The sequence below is a fragment of the Vulpes vulpes genome, chromosome 12 (genome assembly GCF_048418805.1).
Source record: "Vulpes vulpes isolate BD-2025 chromosome 12, VulVul3, whole genome shotgun sequence".
NCBI classification, from domain to species: Eukaryota; Metazoa; Chordata; class Mammalia; order Carnivora; family Canidae; genus Vulpes; species Vulpes vulpes.
The window spans coordinates 110314646-110331178 of record NC_132791.1 but is presented as its reverse complement, the minus strand read 5'-3'; the positions used below and the strand labels follow the sequence as shown (position 1 = coordinate 110331178).

At 55.8% G+C, this 16533-nt stretch overlaps 1 protein-coding gene across 12 annotated transcripts in view; it reads left to right on the top strand.

Moving 5' to 3' along the window:
* Window positions 1–16533, top strand: part of PKNOX2 (PBX/knotted 1 homeobox 2) — a 257580-nt gene that overhangs the window by 175279 nt on the left and 65768 nt on the right. For 10 of the 12 annotated variants that reach the window (XM_025998970.2, XM_072729434.1, XM_072729429.1 and 7 more), the window contains one exon: window positions 5641–5749. The exons of the other annotated variants lie outside the window; for them this stretch is intronic. In XM_025998970.2, the coding sequence (XP_025854755.1) occupies window positions 5663–5749 (87 nt within the window). In that variant the 5' untranslated portion in view covers window positions 5641–5662. The remainder of the gene's footprint in view (window positions 1–5640; window positions 5750–16533) is intronic. 12 annotated transcript variants of the gene reach the window in all.

The following is a 16533-nucleotide window of genomic DNA, read 5'->3' as shown; positions in this document are numbered from 1 at the left end:
AGTCACATGAAATCGGTGACAGGTTGACACCGTTATTTCAAGATTCATCGCTCTGAGTTGCCAGCACAGGAGACCTAGCCAACTCCTTCCCACCAACAACACTTTTTTTCCAGGCATAATTTATAGCAGTGGGGTGAATTTGTTTCCAAAAGATGAATATCACACTATCAGCAACAGCTGCCTCTCATTTTTATTTGTTTTTAAATTTGACTCAAAGTCCAATTCTCTATACACATCCGAAGCTGTAAATCCTAAGGCGACTGAATTACATGATTTAGTAAACAGGTTATATTATATAATGCAATTAAAGCGGGGCTCCGAGGCGCCACCTACAGGCCGCCTCTGGGAAGGAAGCGGGCCCCAGACCATCCTTTAGGAGGAGGCTCTAGGCTGAAAGGAAAATAGACCGGATTGTGCCCTGGGTGAGGCGGCGGCTCCTGGGGGAGTAGCTGCAGCCAGCCAGGTTACTAACGCAGCCTTCTGGCCCTTCCTGCTGAGTTCACTCTGTTATTTCAGCCTCCTGCAAACCTGTCTAGACGTCAGAACCCAGGCCTGGGCAGCTGCTGGGAGGCCCCCCCAGCCTGGGGTTGGGGGGTGGGCTGGTAACCAACCACCTGGGTGCGCTGGGGAGGGCTCCTGGCTCTCTGGCCTCCCTCCCTTACTCCCAAATGGGAAGTGAGGAAGAGAAGACCCGCCAGCTGGCTGGCCTTTGAAATGAAGCTCCAGTCCAACTATTTCCATTCCATTCGACGAAGCTCACGTGGAGGGCTAACCCTGGGCAAAGACCCGCAGAATATTCCGGTGAAATCCCTCGTGGTGGCAGTCCAGGAGGGGAACGTGGCTTGTCCCGGCCACCGAGAAGTGGCAGGGCTAGATGAGGAATCCAGACTTTTCGACCCTCAGCACAAGGCTTCAATCAAGGGCGTTTACAAAAGAGGAAATTGAGGCCCAGGCAGGGGATGGGACTTCCACAGCCTCTACGTGTACCCCGGGGAGGAAAATCATGAAAATACTGCTGGTGGGGGTCAGAGGACGGGAGACAAGGGCTTCTAGGGGGCCCTCCGCAGTGTGTCGTAGCTTTTTCTGGGGAAGGGAGGAAGGATGGAAGACCCAGTGCTCCCTCTCCTCACCCCTGTGCCTAAACTACAACACTCCTCAGCCGAATCAGGTTCTGGGGCCTCCAGGATCCTCGCTTCTCCAAAGAGCTTTTGGAAGCTTCGATGGCACACCTATAACTGGGAGAGTCCAGGAGACTTTCCAGCCTGGGCCCTAGGAGAGACACTGGAGCAGAAGGGGGTGGGGGCAGGGATGGACGAAGAAAACAGGACTCTCAGAGTCCAATGGGGTGGAAAAGCCATCCATGCCTTGGCCTGTGCCCGCCATCCCCCCAGTCTCCTGTCTGGGGCACTGAGGCGCCGCTGTGAGGGGCCATAGGAGAGCTGGTCCTGTCCCCCCCTCCCAAAGTGGGTGCCGGATGCGGTGTAGTCTCAGCTGGGGTCAGAGGGCAAGAACAAATGCTGTCGGGCCAGCTGGCCAGAGAGTTCCCAATTAGACTTTGTTTCTCATCCTGGAGGCCCTGAGCCCCCAACCCCAGCACCCCAGCCCAATTACTGCCGGGCAGCATTAACCCCTTGGTGCCCCAGGCCGTTAATGGAATGTTAATTGGCCTAATGGGTTTCATGTCAACAAGTCCTAATGAGCTCCTTCCTAACGAGCTTGCTATTTTTTTTTTCTAAGCCTGTTTGTCAACACACTGGAGTTTGGGCTACAGACCCAGGGCCTCACCTTGCAGGGCTGAGGGGCGCAAGAGTTGAGGAGAGAGGGAGGCGGTGCTCTTGGGTTGCCCATTCCTACTTCCTAAAACGGGGTGTCTTTTTACGCCCCCTCACCCACCCCCAGTCCGTGCAACACGGCCTTCCTGGGTCCTGAGCTCTGTGAAATGGCAGCCTGGACTCCTTTTGATAATATCAGTGACACAGATTACTTCTTGGGTATCATTGTCGGGTTGAATGTTGCCTTAGGGTCCCCCCCACCCCACCCCTCTCCTAGCTGTCATATAGTAAAGGTTTTCAGCATTAAGAACAACCTTTTGACCTGAGCCTCTCTTCCCTGGGAAGGTTTCCCTACGGTAAATCATTCCTCGTGTGTCCTCCATCCGTAGTCTCTTGGCCGTGCCCCCTTGAGTGCCCTGGTGTCTGGTAACAGCCCTGGGGCCTCCGCACAGGAGCCGCTGACACATGCTGGAAGCCCCAGGCTGGGTTTCCAGAGCCCAGGCCTGCTCCTCCCCTCCGCACTCCCAAAGAGGCCCAGGCACCCCGTGATTGCGCAGGGAGCTCCCCCCACGCAGCTCTGGAGTCTCACTGGGCCCAGTTTCAGACAAGAGAAGCTGGATCCCCGCCTTCCTCTCCAGGGTGGTTCCACGGGCCCCCAGGCCAGCCAGCTGGAGGCTGGGGGGGGGGGGGGTGTGGTGTTCCCAAGGACTGGGGTGCCTGGGCCTGTGGAGTGGTGTGAAGCGAAGAGCAAGCTTCCAGAGATGGGTGTGGGGTCTCCCCCGGCGTCTCCCCACCAGAACCTTCTGTGCCTGAGTGAGCAGAGAACCAACGATGAAAAGTCCTCCTGTTCTCCGGCAGGAGAAGCCCCCAGAGGGCAATGGGTTAGTGGCCTAGTGGCCTGCGGTGACCCCGGAGAGGGGGACGGGGAGGGGCAAAGGCCATCTGGGTCCTCAGAAAATTGTTCTTGTGTCCTCTGGCGAGGCGGGTCTGACCCCTGCTCGAGCCTGACAGGCCAGAGACAAAAAAATCTCCTCTTAGCCCAGGCGGGTGGGTGTTTGCTTCTGGCTGCAACGTGCCTCTCCTTGCCTCCAGACCGCGTAGCCCTCCTGCCATCGCAAGTATTTCTAGGGACAGCAACTCTAAAGTGACCCCACCTCCCATTCCTTGGACAGCCAACAAAAGAATGCCCCAATCTGGTAGCCCCGGCCCTCCTCCGAGGGCGTCCTCTGCTCTGCCTTTCTCACCCGTGGGATGGGGTTACCCCCAGGCCCAGCGCAGAGGTTAAGGGAACCGGGTGGCCCCAGGAGGGGAGAGAAGGCCCTCCAGGCCCTCTGCTGGACGCCGCTGGCACTACAGCCCCGCAGCGGCTCTCCCGGCCAAGGAGCATCCAAGCCTGGAGCTCCACGGAACAGGTCCCCAGGGCCTGTCCTGAGGCCCCAACCAGCGTCACCTCATCCGCTGCAGTCCCAGGAAGGCCTGAGCCTAACACACCCCTGAAATAGCCCGATTTCCTTCCCTCCCCCCACACGCCCGCCCAAGGTCCAAAAGAGACTCCGCACCCATTTTAGTATCTCAAACGTCTTAATTCTGGAAGTTTCTTCCGACATCTCAAGGAGCCTTCATGCTCTTTTGTCCTCGGGAACCCTTTCCACCCTTCCTTGGATGTTTACCGCCACCCAAACACCCAGCCACGAAAACAGGCATTGGTTCTCCCGCCTGAAGTGACCAGCTCCCCCAAGGGCTCCCTCCCGACACTCTTTGCAGAAAGAAAGCATGGATCTGGGTGCCTCAGGTGTGCGTGAGGTGGGGACACCCTGAGTGTTTCTGTTGCCAACACATCCCGGTGGCCCCTCCTCTGAAGTAAGGCCGGGGTAGGCGAGGTGTAGGTAGGAGTGAGGCCAAGGGGAATGCCCTGCAGTCACAGCAAAAGCCCTTTCTCCCTACCCAGTCCCTTCTGGAACCTTCATTTCACTTTCTTCTTGCCTGCCGGGCCATCACCTTCCCGACTGATAACACTCCTTGGAAAGAAGATCTTGCCTCCTTCGTGTACCCTTTCCCACCTCCTAGCTCAGTTCTTTGCATGTAGTTGACACCCAATAAATAGCCCTTGAATGGACACCTATATGTCCCATGTCTTTGCTTGGGCACTGAAGGTCAGAACATAGTCGTGCCTCAGAGACAGAGGTCAGGCCAGGCTTTCTACTTCCTCTTCTTCCTGAAAAATAACCAAACAACACCCGCACTCCCTCTTTCTCTCTCTCACACACACATACACACACACCCCTCAGGGCTCTGGAGACCAGCCCCTTCCCTTGGGCAGCTCCAAACACCCGGAGATTACCACAGAATTCCTGCAGAACATTTCAGAAGACCCTAGGAAAGGGGTGGGAGGGCATGGTGGGGGCGGGTGGAGCCCCACCGGGCCCTCAGAGAGAGGGGAGGGGAGGGCCTGAGTCTGTGCGCACACCTAGCTCATCAGCACCCTCCACCCAGGTCCCTAGCCCCACTGAGGTTCTTAAGAGTTTCCAGGACCCAGGATCCCTGGGTGGCGCAGCGGTTTGGCGCCTGCCTTTGGCCCAGGGCGCGATCCTGGAGACCCAGGATCGAATCCCACGTCGGGCTTCCGGTGCATGGAGCCTGCTTCTCCCTCTGCCTGTGTCTCTGCCTCTCTCTCTCTCTCTGTGACTATCATAAATAAATAAATTTAAAAAAAAAAATTAAAAAAAAAAAAAAACTTCTTTAAAAAAAAAAAAAAAGAGTTTCCAGGCCCCACAACGGACAGCCCTGGGTCAGGCAACTAGCCTGTGGTTTCCAGCTCTAAATATTTCAGGGCATCTAGTATAGCTCAACAGCTTTCTGGGCATTCTGTTTCCTTGGGGGGTATTGCCAGCGGTCTCCACTTACAGCACCACGTTCCAGGTCAAGAAGAAAGCTTGAGGCTCAGGAGGGGCAGCTGGCTTACTGGTGATGGGTCAGGGGGCAGCGCAGTGGAGGACACTGGGGACTGACCCCGGCTTCACTAGCAGCATCCCCCATCCCCACCTCCACCCTGCACACATCCTTCCTCTTGGCCTCGTCCCCTCTGTAGGAGGGGGTGGACTTGGCTCTGCCCTTCTGGCCCCAGGTGCCTGTGCCTCTGTACTGAACGAAGGCTAAGGAGGCTGACTTACATCCCTATGCCCAGAGTCTCCAGCACACACCTAGAAAAACTCGCCAAATGACGGGAGGCTCACCCCAGCCTGGAGGTTCCCTGAAGACCCACTGGTCCCCCCAAGTGCCCAGGTGCCCAGGTGCCAACTCCACCCCTCAGCCCGGGGCACCCCACCTGCCACTAGGGGGTGTGGTGAGCACACCTGGGAGGGGTTGGGCTGGGCCCCCAGACCCCGGTGCAGGGGGCTGGGCCTTCGAAGTGGAAGGGCCTGATGCCTCCTGCAGGGACAGAGGTTTTTGGGCCCCCCTCCCAGAGCTCAGGTGGCCGTTCCAGAAGCCTGGGAAGGGGCCAGCACTCTTCTGTCTTGTGGGATCCCCGAATGCCGCCAATGCCCTGAGCTGCCACCGGCCGAGCCCCCTACCCCTTCCCCCCTCCCAGACCAGGCCCCTGGTGATGCTGAACAAACCATGGCTGTGGGTGGACAGGTCGTTTCACATGTGATTTGAATATCGTTTCTTTCAAGTCAAAATGCTCAGCCAGCCCCTCCCCACCCAGGCCTCCCCCCCTCAGCTCTCATTTGCTCCCCTGAAGGGTCTCCAGCGCTTGCTGTGTCCCGTCAGTCTAGGTGGCCCAGCCTGAGAAATGTCAAGCCGGCCGGTCCCCAGGGCCCCCTGCGCACAGCCTATTAACGGTGCGGCTCCCTTTCTCCTGCCACAGATCCTCGATGTGAATCAACCCCATGATGCAACATGCCTCCCCAGCCCCCGCTCTGACGATGATGGCCACGCAGAATGTCCCTCCCCCACCCTACCAGGACAGCCCGCAGGTGAGTGTGACTGACCAGGTGACAGGTGACGGGAAGGGGGCGCGGCGGCCTTCCCCGGGGGCGGGACAGAGCCAGGCCTGCCTCTGCTGTACCCTGGGCTCCCCCCCCACCTCTGGAGGGCCGCCCCACACAGACCCCTGGAGGGATTGCTGCATTTGTAAAACCCGGTTCAGATCCTACTTGAGCTTATCTGTCACCAACTTCTGGGACCATGGTTTGGAGCCCCCAGTCCCAGTCCTGCCCCCACCCCTGGCCTGCTTCCCCCTCAGAGCAGGTGTCCGACCAATGCACCCAGCCCCTCCCTCAGGGAGATCCAGGTGCAGGTAAATCGAGTCTTCTTTTGAGTATCTGGGGAAACTTCTTAATGAGAGGTTCTTTTGCACCAGATGCCCCCACTCACTGGTCACAGGAGCCCCTCTGTCCTGTCCTTCCCTACCTGCCTGTTCCTGGAATCACCCTTCTGCTCAGGATCCTATTGGCTTCTTGCTAGAAAAAGGCCAGGATGGTATCTGTAGGTCGTCCAACACTTCTCCCCCCAACACCTGGTTCCCAGTTTCCATCCCTCAGCTTGGACACAGCAGTGCCCTCCCCGAGTTCTCCAGAGACTCCATCCTGGCTGCACCTCTGGAGAAGGTGGCATCTGTGCCCCGTCTTCCTGCTGTCTTCTCTCCTCCTTTTAGAGGCCTGCTTTTGTGGGTTGGGCTCCCCCAGTCTTTCAGACCCATCACTTGGGACCCGTGCCTCCCCACCCACCCAATGTGCACCTTTCTCCACACCCGGTTCTCTGGAGACTCTGAGTTAGCTATGTGGCTGTGCTGTCCCAGAAGCCTGCATTCTCCGACCCTTTCCATCACCCTCTCCTATTTTCTCTACCCCGATCTCTCAAGTCTGTATTATCAGGGTTGACTGAGTATCTAGAATGTGCACTGCAGCCAGCTAGGACATTCATTCACTCAGCAAACGTGCAGTGAGGGCCTGCCTTGGGCCGGGACCTGCAGCCGTCCCTGCCCGGCCTCCCTTCTCCGTAGCGGTTCACACTCAGCCGTTCTCAGGGAGCACGTGGAGGGTCTATGCTGTGAGGGGAGTATGAATGTGCAGACACAGGGCGGGCAGGCTCTTGCTCACGTTGGGTCCTGGGATCCTGACAGCCCCAGCCCGGTGTGAGCATGTAGTGGCCATTCCATCCATCCATTTCCCTCACAACACCACCCCCAGAAATCCCCACTTTATGGAATGCCTGGCATGTGGACCACCACTGACTCCTCTCCCCCTGAAAACTCAAAAGCACGTGTCATTCCCCAACCTTCAAGCGCACGTCCTTTTGTCCCCACACCGGCCCCAGCATGTCCACTCCGTGCTCCTTGTGGGCTTTCCGCAGCCAGCCTCCTATGCGGCAAACCCTCTGCCCCATCAGTAGCTTTCCACGAGTGACTGCAGCATTTACATGGCTCCTCAATGCGAAAGCTTTTGGGGGTGCGACCCTACATTGGGACCTTTCCCTGCGGTGCAGGAGGCCCAGACTGTGGAGACCTAGGACTCTTGGGGCTGCAATGGGGGACGAGCTTCCTCCTCCATCAGTAGATACAGACTTCATCCTCTCGTCTGCTCAGGCAGTGTTAGGGACCCCGGGGGTACCAATAAAGAGGCAGGCACGCCGGTTCCGTTTCTCTTGTAGCTGGATCCTACTCTCCTAGCTCATCAGTAGAAGTGGGGACCTGACATGGGGTCACTTCCCCATATTTAGCACATGGTGAGTGCAAAGGCCTGGTACCCAAGGCTCAAGGACAGACGAGGGCAGGGCCAAAAGTCCAGAGAGCATTGGACTGGCACAGCTGGTGGCTGCTGCCGTCCGCCTGCCCACCCCAAGCCTTGTTTTGCCTGCCGGGCAGCTGGGAGAAGTCTGGGTTTGGTGGGGATTAGCGGGAGGGCTGCAGCAAGGCCTCTGTTGTCCAAGAATGCTGAGCCGGGTGTAGTTAAGTACAGGAGCCTAATTTAATTCTCAGCATACAGCTGGGAACTAATACATCCCAGCTGCTGAGGGAGGGGATGGAGGTGTGGCCACAGCCCTCGGGCACTCAGCCCCCCGGAAGCCACCACTGAGCTGCTCGAGCCTTCTGGGAGACGAAGGGAGGCTCAAGTTCCCCATCGAGGGCCTCGAAGTAGAAGCCCTGGGCAGGGACTGTCCCAAGGCCCTCCTCTCCGAGGAGCCACCATGCTTCACCAGGGAAAGTACACTCAAAACACCAAGGAGTACTTTGCCCCGCGGAAACCACACATCTATTTGTAACCCAAGGGTCTGGCAGGAAGTCAGTGTCCACGGTAAAGTGACCAAGCCAAAGTCTGGGGTTCTTGTGGCCTTGGCTAGGTCAGGAGGCTATGGCTAGATTGCCATGGACCTTCCTTGGGCCAACCCGGGTCCCGAAGAAACTGATCAGGATGGGGGGTTAGGGCAGAGATGGAATGAGCAGGATGGAGGAGGTGAGTGAGATCTCCAGAACAAAGACCTCTGACTCATAGGGAAAGGCCGTTCTCTCCAGAGAGAGCTAGACTCTGAGGTGGACTGGCTCCCACGTAGGAATGTCTTCTGTGTGCATCTTCTGGGGAACTTGCTTGCGTCCTCCTGCCTTGTTCCCTTTATGCTTTCAAGAGGCTGAGCTTCTCAGGGGAAGCCCTGCTCCATTGCCCTCATCATGCTCATTATCCTAAAGAACCAGCTGCTCTCTAACACTCAGTGTCCTCAGGAAAGCCAGGCCTAATAGGAACATGGGTCAGCACCCAGGGGAGTCGCTTCCTATACAGGGCCCTCTGGAAAGGATCCCCCGCTTCCTCCTATTCCTTTAGGTCTTGTTTCCTCAAGGCCTGGACAGCTGAGCACATCTCTATATCACCTCCTCGGAAAACCCAGTTTCTTCCACAGGCAAAAATGGACAGTCTCTGATACGAAGTCCCCAAAATGAAAAAGGAAGCGAGAAGCAGAGCCCTTCCTCTGAGACCCGTGCAATCGTTTTAATAATGTTCCCGTTGTGCTAAGGGCTAGCAATACCGAGCATAATCTATTCAAATGCACAGGAGAATCTCACTTTGGAAAATTAGGAATCTGCATTAAAAAAAAATTCCCAAGCCCCGGACCTTCTTTATAATAAATTAGAAATTTTTTTTTTTCCAAGGCAAGTTCTTAACTTGGCAATTTCATTTTTGAAGTTTGGGGAATAAAGTTATTAAAAATGAGGGAGGCTTTTTTTTCTTCCCGTTTCAGGAGAGAAGCATTAATGGTTCTGGCCCCACGCTATCTGGGCACAAGCCAAGTGGTATGATGGCCACGCAGCCCCTGGCCACGCAGTTCTGTTTCAGTCCATCCTGCGGAAACCCGTGATTACTTGTAAGGATGTCGCTCTGCGTTCATTGTGCACTAAAGGCAGACCATAAACTTAGAAAGTGCAAACCCAACAACCCACTGGAACCCTTCCTTGTGGCCTGCTTCCTCCTTCTGGTGGCTTCTGGCTAACTTCTGTTGGAGTCACAGCGCCCTCTACTGTCTAGCCGCAGTTCCTCGATTCCGGTGCAGGCGAGCTGGGTCCCCCATCCTCACTTTCTGCCCCCAGAGGTGGGGCCAGGTCCCTGGGGACTCTGGATTTCTACAATGACTGTTTAATGAAAACATTGTCTCCAGGGAGACCTGGATATGAGCTAGGTGTGTGGTCTCTCCACTCCCCATCCCGTTCACTATATGCAGTTAATTCCTGTATCACTCCTTTCCCTCTTCTGCATCCTGGCAGCAGCCTGGCCATCTGTCACCTGGACTTTCCCGGCCCCCTCCTCCCACTGCCCCGCCCCCTCGCCCCCCCATCTAAATGGGACTCTAAAAGCTCTGTTCCCTGTGACTCTCCCCTCCCAGAATTTTCGAGGTGACACAGCCACCCCCTCACTCCTTCTGAGGGGACACCCTTCCTTCGTGTATTCCATCTTCACCGCTGAAGGTCATTCAAGTTCTCCCACTTCCTGTAACACTCCAGACGCAATGTCACGACCATGCCAAGTTCTCCCCTCTGCTGTTCCACCGGCAATTTCAGGAAAGAAGTGGGATCTAGTAGTGAAAGCAGGAACTTCCGCTCCCTCACCTTATTACCCACACACGCCAGCTCCTGCTATCAGCAACCTCCCCCCACTCCTCCTCAAACACAGACACATACCTCCCGTTCCACAAATATCTTTGCCCTTGGCTTATAGGCAAGACAAATATTTTATCTGGTCTATTTGTGTATGTATTCAATGTTTAGTATTCCTCTGTCTGCATGTCCCCGGCGTGTCGGGCTGCGTGAGCATTTGACCAGAAAGCAGACATCCTGGCAGGCCCTAGTCTGTCCCACCAGGCGCAGCTCCCCTGTGAGTATGGCACCCAGTTACCACTTTAGGAGAAAATTGGCACAGAAGGTGGCTGACTTGATGATGGGTGCGTTTTGGTCACTCACCCAAGATGCAACCTCATTCATGACCAGAGGGCCGCAAGGCAGGCAAAGTCGGAACTCTTGGTTCAGGACCAGTATGGGAAGCTCACTTGAGAAGGAAGTCAAGCATTTGCTTGGGACCCTTTGGCAAAAGCTGTGTCCCTCTGTACCCCCTCTATCCTCCTGAGCCCCTAGAGTAAGGAGACTGGTGCTCAGGACCCAGAAAACTGGAGATCTGGGGTCAAAGTGTTGTAGTCTCACCTCTCCTACAAGAGGAAGGCTAAGGCTGGGCCCGGACCAGGCTGGACCCGCCTCTCTTGACCACCCCCCACCATGACCCCAACCCCCAGTACCTTCTTTCCTACCCTATCAGAGCACCATTCCCACTCTGGGCAGGGCCAGGGGAGCAGACATCCTGGGGAAGCTGGATGGGCTTTGATCAGTCATTAGGATCCCCATGCTGGTTTCATTAGCTGGAGGCAGAGGGGGTGGCTGGGGCCCCCTGGCTGTGAATGGCCCCCAGCCAGGCCATGCAGCTGTGAAGGGCAGAGTGAGTTCAGATGTTTTCACACTTTACATTCCTCTCATCTCTTTAAAGGCTGGAGCCCCCTGCCTTTCGCTTTGCAGCCATAGAGTTAATTCAGCAGCTTTGAAAGTCCCCCTCAGCCTTTTCTGTGGCCTGATTGACGGCTCCCTCTGCCCCTGGGGGCAACACCCCAGGGACCCGTATGGGTGACCTGCCTTGCCTGGCTTTGACTCATCAAAATGGACTCTTCTCTTTCTTTCTTATTTTTTGGCCGGGACTTTCTTCTCTTTGTGCACAGTGACCTCTGTCCCTGGCCTGCTTGGGTCACCCATGTCTTTCAACTGGACATATCCCTGAACTCCAGCTCACTTAAGACCTGTATTTCCTCATTGTGCAACCCATGAGTCTGACCGGGGGGCCCTCATGCCCCCATTTAGGAGATGGTGGGCTAGCAACCTGACTTTTAAGCTGGGGAAGAAATACTCTAGTGGCCTTGTCTAGGTTATTTGTTCGATGAGCTTATACCTGAATTCTGCAATTTGCCAAAAACCCAGAGATTTTATTCCCTATCCTGTTGCCTCCAAACAGGGCACGGGCCCCAAACAGCTACAAAAATAGTTAATGGCCCAAGTACACGAAGCTTAAAATAAATCAGGGAACAGGTGATCAAAGTCCGCAGCGAGCCTGAGGAGCACTTGAACTTGCTTTGCCTTCCTTGCCTGTGTGATCTTCTAGGAGCTCGGGTGTCCACATGGTCCAGGGGGCGGGGAATGGGCAAGCGAGGGGTGCTTGGTGGCCTTGGAATCTGTGGTCCAGGCGAGAGCAATGACTCCACACGGCAGAAATTCAGGAATCCTGAATTTCAGGAATCCAATTCAGGCCTTGTCGCAGCTGCGCTGCTGATGAATTAGACGCGTCTTAGGCCAGTCACCTCAGTACACTTCTCCCAGCCACGCACCCATTCGATCAATCCCGAGGCTCCCTATGATCTCGCCAACCCTGTGCTCAGTACTAGAGACACAGAATGAGTAGCTCCCGCCCTCGCCGAGCTTAGAGTCCACTTGGGGCCTTAGTGTCTGCATCAGTGAAATGGGAATAACGCGTGCCCTCCCCGCCCCACGGGATTGTTGTAAGTGTGAGCGTGAAACGCAGCGTACTCACTCCCGGCCTCTTTTCCTCCACGACCGTGACACTGACTTTCTCCTCAGCCTCTTCTGTACATCTTTAGTAGCCAAGTTTGCCCTGAATTTGATTTCCTCCGCTTTTTATTAGGAATAGGATATGCATATCAAATATGTTTCTAGCTGTAAATACACCCCCTTGCACACACGCGCGTACACACAGGCACACATGGAGATTCTGATATATCCACTAACGGGCCTACTGGAAATCACTGGTTTGGGACAGTTATACAAGCGAGTGGTTCTCCAGAGATGGACGGGAAGGATGGAGGGCAGACAGTTGCCCAGAAAGTGCCAGAAAGCTGGGGAGCGAGACTCAGATTTAAGCCCACAGCCTCGTGCCCGTTAGCCAAACGTCAGTAACACCCCAGAAGTGCAGACAGGAGCAGTGAACATTTTACAAGCCTCATTGTGAGAACCAGTGCCTACAAACCCTTTTAAAGCTAATTAATTAACTAAGACCGCTCGTTTTACACCACGAGGTCATTTTTCTGTGGTTGCTTCTATCCAGTTGGCCCCGGGATCAGAATGTAGGTGACCTCGGCCTGCCGTGCCAGGAGCCCCTTCGGGCTAAGTTGGGCTGCCTGCTTCCAGCTAAATCTGCTGCCAGTTCTTCCCCTCCCTGTGCTGACTGCGGTGGGGAGGGGGGTCTGGGGGTCATTTAGAGGAGCCCTTCCTTGTCGGCCCCTCCCTTTTTTGATCCCTGGACCTTTCAACACTGCTCTCTCTCATCCGCTCACTTGGTCGGTCATTCAGTCATCCAACAACCACACCGGGAGCCTCCCGGGAGCCAGGCATGGTTATAGGGGCTGGGAAACCAGTCCGCTCAGGAGACAGACAAGTAAAGGTCCCAAAGTGTGAGAGGCATTAAGGTTAGAGGCACACACAGATGAGGCTGGGGTCCAGGCTACCTAGGTCCGGGGGTGGGGAGCACTGGGAAAGGCTTCTTGGGAGACATGGTGCCCAGCTGAGTCTGGAAAGAGGGGTAGGTTTACACATGCTCGGAGGGAGGCAGGGCAGGGGAAACGTGGACATTTCCTGCTGAGGCAGCTATGGGAGCAAAGGCATGAGGATGTAAATCATCGGGCATGTTCAGGCAACCGTACACAGTAGGGTCTGAGCAGGGTACAACATAAGGGGAAGGCACTGCACCGGAGCAAGACCAGGGTCAGGGAGCAGGCCTGGGCCTAGAGCACTCTGGGAGCTGTGCCCTCCCCACAAAAACCTCATTTTTTGGCCTTGCCGCCCTGCTGCCTCCCACCTGTTGAGGCCAAACCTGATGTTTACCAAATAGCTTCGAGCCCTGACCTCCTCCCAGGTCCTTGGATTCTCTCCTGGTAGTGAGGGAACCAGATCCTGCCCTGCCAGCTTGCCCTGGCACTGCAGACAGTGCCAGCTCCCAGGCAAGCCCAGCCCAGCCCTGCTGGAGCCTCAGCGGCCCCTAGTGGACCAGGCCTGTGCGGGTCTCCCCGCCTCCCCCATTGCTGCTCCCCGGAACACCACCGTGCTTCCACGACCTGGTGGGGCAGGCACTGGGAATGGGCGGCTCCCACCTTGCCCGGGTCAGGTGGGAGGCTCAGAAGAGGTGGTGTCCTCTTTGAAGGATTGTCGTTGCTGAGTCATGCTGAGAAGGTACAGACCTAGGTTGTCCAAGATTGGAAGAAAGGACTCTTTGAGAGGTTCTTAGGTAGAGGAGTCACAAAGAACAAGGCCATGTGTGGGGACGGAGGGTGTGACATGGGAAGTGCAGGTGCTGGGGCCTCTGGAGCAGGGTCTGGACAGGGAGTGGAGTTTGGATTCAGAGGGAAGAGTAGCAACAAAGGAATAATAAAAATGCTTAGAAACCAAAGTTTACTGAGCATTCACCGTGTGCAATTCACTCTCACATAATGGCTTCACTAATCCCCGGAAAAGAGATTGTCGGCTCCATTTGTACCTGATGGAGAAACTGAGTCACTTGCCCAGAACACCATGATCCCCTCTCCCTGTGCCTGAGCCCAGGCCTGCCCCACAAGACAGTGGGTTCCCTCCACAGGGAAGGACCCCTTAGGCAGCCCATGGAACAGAAGCAAAAGAGGCCAAGTCTGAGTGTGGGCTGCAGATGGCGGCTCATATTGATGATAACTACCATACGCTGTCTCTTACGTACCAGCTGCTTTGCACGCATTATCTCATTTAATTCCAACAACCCTGCACCGTAGGTATTGTTGCCCCTGTTCTATAGGTGAGGGCCCTGGATCAGAAAGGTTGAGTAACTCGCCCGAGTCACACAGGCAGAGTCACGTCCAGAGTGAATGCTCATGCCAGTACATCATGCTCTGTCCCATTATCTCCAGCCCTGGGCTGGATGCCTGCCACTCCCAAACCATATGCCGTCAGGAACTGTGACTTCTCTGTTGGGCCTGAGGCATCCACTGTCAAGAGGGTAAACCTACAGCCAAAAAGGTATCTTTTGGATGGGAAGCCTACCTCCTCCACACCAGTCAACCCTGCCTTCAATAGATACACGGAGGCTACAGTAGTGAACAGGAGAGATCGAGCCCCTGCCCACCAGGGGCCTACAGGCTAGTCACTGAGAGAGACAAGTAAGAACATGCAGCTGAAGAGCATGCTCAGGGCTGAGGGAGCGCAGAGCAGACGGGCCTGACTGCTGCCGCTGCTTGGCCAGCATCCGCTGAAGGAGGCAGCAATCCTCACGAGCTGGGGAGGCAGGAAGCATCGCCGCCATCTCACAGATCGGGAAACTGAGACCCTGAAAGGTAAAGTTCCAGATCCAGGGCTGGCCCGTAGTGAGTGGCAAAGGTGGGATTCATTTCTACCTGAGGCCAGTTTCTCCTGCCAAGCACCTCTTTGGGGTGCTAGAGGGACTCTGTTGCCATCCTTCATCCCCCAGCCACCTGCTCCCACCCCCCAGGAGCAAGAGAGGAGCCCTGAACGGAGGCTGACAGCAGGTGGTGATGGAAGCCTGGAGCCCTGCGTGGTCAGGCTCTGGGTCGCAGGCTCCTCCACAGCCTCCGAGGGGAGTGAACCCAGCAGCACCGGGCCACCTTCAATTACTGAACCACCCACACCTCCCTACTTGCCCCCCCCACCCCCGCACAGGACTGTTCCTCACATGACCCATGAGCCATGTTTGAGGAACGACGTGTGTGGGAGGCCTCTCGGGGGGATGGGGGGAAGCTGGGCCGCAGTGCAAACAAGAAACTGCGTGGACACCCCCCCCCAGTCACCCCAGCATGGCCAAGAAGTGACCCTTCCACCTGAATCTGGCTCCCTTCCTCTCTGCCCTCTTTGTCACTTGGTGCGGGTGGGCATGGGGGGCCATCCCATTCTCCTCCTCAAAGAAAAAAAGCCCTTGGTTCTCACCCAACCCTTACACAAACTGTCTGCGATCTCCAGCTGTCTCTTCACCTCTGTGGGTTTCAATTTTCTCATGTAAAACGGGACGGTGCTAACTTAGTGCCCTGCATTACTGTTGAACCTGAAGGCCTGTGGAGGTATTTTTCTAGCTCCTGAGACCATCGAGGTATTTTACTAGCTCATGAGAACATCGAGGTATTTTACTAGCTCATGAGAACATCGCGTGCCACTCTCCTCCTACAGTTGGGGGAGGGTGGTGCTTGGCAGACACGGAAGCGTGGATGGGCATTCCAAGGTCAGTGAGGGCAGCGGGGGTGGGTAGGTGAGGTGAGTTCTCAGACCACACTGTGGAGCATCCCCTACCTCTTTCCGCGGTCAGACCAGACTGTCAGAGAGGCTGGCAGATTTGCGGGCAGATTTTGCCTTCCTATACACACAGCTTACAAACGTCATCTCTTCCCACTCTGCTTTAGGATGGGGGTAGGGATCATGAACTTTCATCCCAGCGTGTTTCAAACCAAGAATCTGGGCAGGGCCCTCAAGCTCCAAGCTCCCAGCAGGGCTGGTTCCAGCTGAATGATGGCGAGAAGTCCGGTGGTTATAGCTTCCGTGGGAGGAAGGGGTATGGGGTTGGGGGGGGAGGCCCTAGGACCTTTGCCCCAAAAAAAGACCCGAAGGTAAGAGGAGGTGGGAACCCTAGAACCCTGTGTCGGCTCTCACAGCACCCTGTCTCCTTCAGGGAGTGCAGCCACCCTTCCCCATCCAGCAGTCAGCACCCTGTTCTCTTGATTACTCCCTGCAGCCTCTGCAGTAGACATTCACCCTGGCTTTTATATAGATAAGAAAACCAAGAGTCCAAGAGATCAGGAAACTTGCCCCCAGACATGCAGCTCATAAGTAAGGAGCATCAGACCCAGGGCCTCAGATTCCCTGCTCCTTCCACTCTCTGAGCCTTTTCTGATCTTCCAGGAAACTCGCGAGACATTGTTGAGCTTTGCCTCTCCTCCCCTGTGCCTCAGTTCTCCTTGTTGTAAGGCGACAGTCCTCATGTCTGTGCAGTGCCGTCCGCACACCCTGTCCCCAGCTTCCCCTGAGGCCTCTTTGGAGGAAGGTTCAGAGCCTGGAGTGGCCGGTTCTGGCACCAGCTGTGAACATGCCAAGTGGCCTCATGGAGTGTGTACAGTTAGTTTTTGTACCTGCCAGACCGAGGAGAAAAGGACAAAGTTGCTTGGAAAGAATGCCTGACATTTAGGTGTGCTGGTAAATGTCTGA